At 50.3% G+C, this 3,154-nt stretch overlaps 1 protein-coding gene across 1 annotated transcript; it reads left to right on the top strand.

The window, feature by feature from the left end:
- Positions 1-690: 690 nt before the first annotated feature.
- Positions 691-1,137, top strand: FFUJ_14433 (uncharacterized protein; the record flags this gene model as incomplete). The annotated part of the gene is made up of 1 exon (XM_023571280.1): positions 691-1,137. One exon carries the CDS (start codon positions 691-693, stop codon positions 1,135-1,137), a length of 447 nt encoding a protein of 148 aa, XP_023427131.1.
- Positions 1,138-3,154: the final 2,017 nt, after the last annotated feature.

Here is a 3,154-nt window from a genome sequence, read left to right as displayed (position 1 = left end):
CCGGCTTCCCTTTCGCCAGACGGTGCAAAGTGCACCTTTGAAACGGAGCTTCCCTATGGCTTAGGATCGACTAACCCATGTCCAACCGCTGTTCACATGGAACCTTTCCCCACTTCGGTCCTTCAAGTTCTCATTGAAGTATTTGCTACTACCACCAAGATCTGCACTAGAGGCCGTTCAACCCGGGCTCACGCCCTAGGCTTCGTCACTGACCTCCACGTCCGCCTACTCCTCAGGGCATCGTTTCTACCCTGAGGGCGAGGTATGGGTGAGACGCTTGAGCGCCATCCATTTTCAGGGCTAGTACATTCGGCAGGTGAGTTGTTACACAGTCCTTAGCGGATTCCGACTTCCATGGCCACCGTCCTGCTGTCAAGATGTACTAACACCTTTTGTGGTGTCTGATGAGCGTCTACTCTGGCACCTTAACCTCGCGTTCGGTTCATCCCGCATCGCCAGTTCTGCTTACCAAAAATGGCCCACTAGTGTTGATACATTCGAATGCTCACGTTCAATTAAGCAACAAGAGCTTCTTACATATTTAAAGTTTGAGAATGGATGAAGGCTAAATAGCGCCCCCGAGTCCCTAATCATTCGCTTTACCTCATAAAACTGAGTTCAACACTGCTATCCTGAGGGAAACTTCGGCGGAAACCAGCTACTAGAAGGTTCGATTAGTCTTTCGCCCCCATGCCCATATTTGACGATCGATTTGCACGTCAGAACCGCTGCGAGCCTCCACCAGAGTTTCCTCTGGCTTCACCCTATACAGGCATAGTTCACCTTCTTTCGGGTCCGGCCCCGTATGCTCTTACTCAAATCCATCCGAGAACATCAGGATCGGTCGATGATGCGCCGAAGCTCTCACCTGCGTTCACTTTCATTACGCGTAGGGGTTTGACACCCGAACACTCGCATACGAAGACGACTCCTTGGTCCGTGTTTCAAGACGGGTCGTTGATGACCATTACGCCAGCATCCTTGCAGATGCGCGAACCTCAGTCCCCCCCAGGGTATTACACAACGGGCTATAACACTCCCCGAAGAGAGCCACATTCCCGAAGTCTTTATCCCCCGGGGAAAACTGATGCTGGCCTGGACTGGAAAAGTGCACTGGGGAGAACCCCAGATGATTAACCAAGCCCAAGTCTGGTCATAAACGCTTCCCTTTCAACAATTTCACGTACTTTTTAACTCTCTTTTCAAAGTGCTTTTCATCTTTCGATCACTCTACTTGTGCGCTATCGGTCTCTGGCCGGTATTTAGCTTTAGAAGACATATACCTCCCATTTAGAGCAGCATTCCCAAACTACTCGACTCGTCGAAGGAACTTTACAGAGATTTGGCATCCAACCAGACGGGGCTCTCACCCTCTATGGCGTCCCGTTCCAGGGAACTCGGAAGGCACCGCATCAAAAGTATCCTCTACAAATTACAACTCGGGCCCGAGAGCCAGATTTCAAATTTGAGCTGTTGCCGCTTCACTCGCCGTTACTAGGGCAATCCCTGTTGGTTTCTTTTCCTCCGCTTATTGATATGCTTAAGTTCAGCGGGTATTCCTACCTGATCCGAGGTCAACATTCAGAAGTTGGGGGTTTAACGGCTTGGCCGCGCCGCGTACCAGTTGCGAGGGTTTTACTACTACGCAATGGAAGCTGCAGCGAGACCGCCACTAGATTTCGGGGCCGGCTTGCCGCAAGGGCTCGCCGATCCCCAACACCAAACCCGGGGGCTTGAGGGTTGAAATGACGCTCGAACAGGCATGCCCGCCAGAATACTGGCGGGCGCAATGTGCGTTCAAAGATTCGATGATTCACTGAATTCTGCAATTCACATTACTTATCGCATTTTGCTGCGTTCTTCATCGATGCCAGAACCAAGAGATCCGTTGTTGAAAGTTTTGATTTATTTATGGTTTTACTCAGAAGTTACATATAGAAACAGAGTTTAGGGGTCCTCTGGCGGGCCGTCCCGTTTTACCGGGAGCGGGCTGATCCGCCGAGGCAACAATTGGTATGTTCACAGGGGTTTGGGAGTTGTAAACTCGGTAATGATCCCTCCGCTGGTTCACCAACGGAGACCTTGTTACGACTTTTACTTCCTCTAAATGACCGAGTTTGGAGAGCTTTCCGGCCCTGAGTGGTAGTTGCCCACCTCTCTGGGCCAGTCCGGACGCCTCACTGAGCCATTCAATCGGTAGTAGCGACGGGCGGTGTGTACAAAGGGCAGGGACGTAATCAACGCAAGCTGATGACTTGCGCTTACTAGGGATTCCTCGTTGAAGAGCAATAATTGCAATGCTCTATCCCCAGCACGACGGAGTTTAACAAGATTACCCGGACCTTTCGGACAAGGAAGTACTCGCTGGCTCCGTCAGTGTAGCGCGCGTGCGGCCCAGAACATCTAAGGGCATCACAGACCTGTTATTGCCTCAAACTTCCATCGGCTTGAGCCGATAGTCCCTCTAAGAAGCCAGCGTACTGCCAAAGCAATACGGGCTATTTAGCAGGTTAAGGTCTCGTTCGTTATCGCAATTAAGCAGACAAATCACTCCACCAACTAAGAACGGCCATGCACCACCACCCACAAAATCAAGAAAGAGCTCTCAATCTGTCAATCCTCATTGTGTCTGGACCTGGTGAGTTTCCCCGTGTTGAGTCAAATTAAGCCGCAGGCTCCACCCCTGGTGGTGCCCTTCCGTCAATTTCTTTAAGTTTCAGCCTTGCGACCATACTCCCCCTGGAGCCCAAGCACTTTGATTTCTCGTAAGGTGCCGAACGGGTCAAAAAATAACACCGTCCGATCCCTAGTCGGCATAGTTTATGGTTAAGACTACGACGGTATCTGATCGTCTTCGATCCCCTAACTTTCGTTCCTGATTAATGAAAACATCCTTGGCAAATGCTTTCGCAGTAGTTAGTCTTCAATAAATCCAAGAATTTCACCTCTGACAATTGAATACTGATGCCCCCGACTGTCCCTATTAATCATTACGGCGGTCCTAGAAACCAACAAAATAGAACCACACGTCCTATTCTATTATTCCATGCTAATGTATTCGAGCATAGGCCTGCCTGGAGCACTCTAATTTTTTCACAGTAAAAGTCCTGTTTCCCCGCCACACCCAGTGAAGGGCATGGGGTTCCACAGAGGG

This window comes from Fusarium fujikuroi, chromosome FFUJ_chr02 (genome assembly GCF_900079805.1).
Source record: "Fusarium fujikuroi IMI 58289 draft genome, chromosome FFUJ_chr02".
Lineage (NCBI taxonomy): Eukaryota > Fungi > Ascomycota > Sordariomycetes > Hypocreales > Nectriaceae > Fusarium > Fusarium fujikuroi.
The sequence above is the reverse complement of the archived record's forward strand: the minus strand, read 5'-3'. Positions and strand labels throughout refer to the sequence as shown.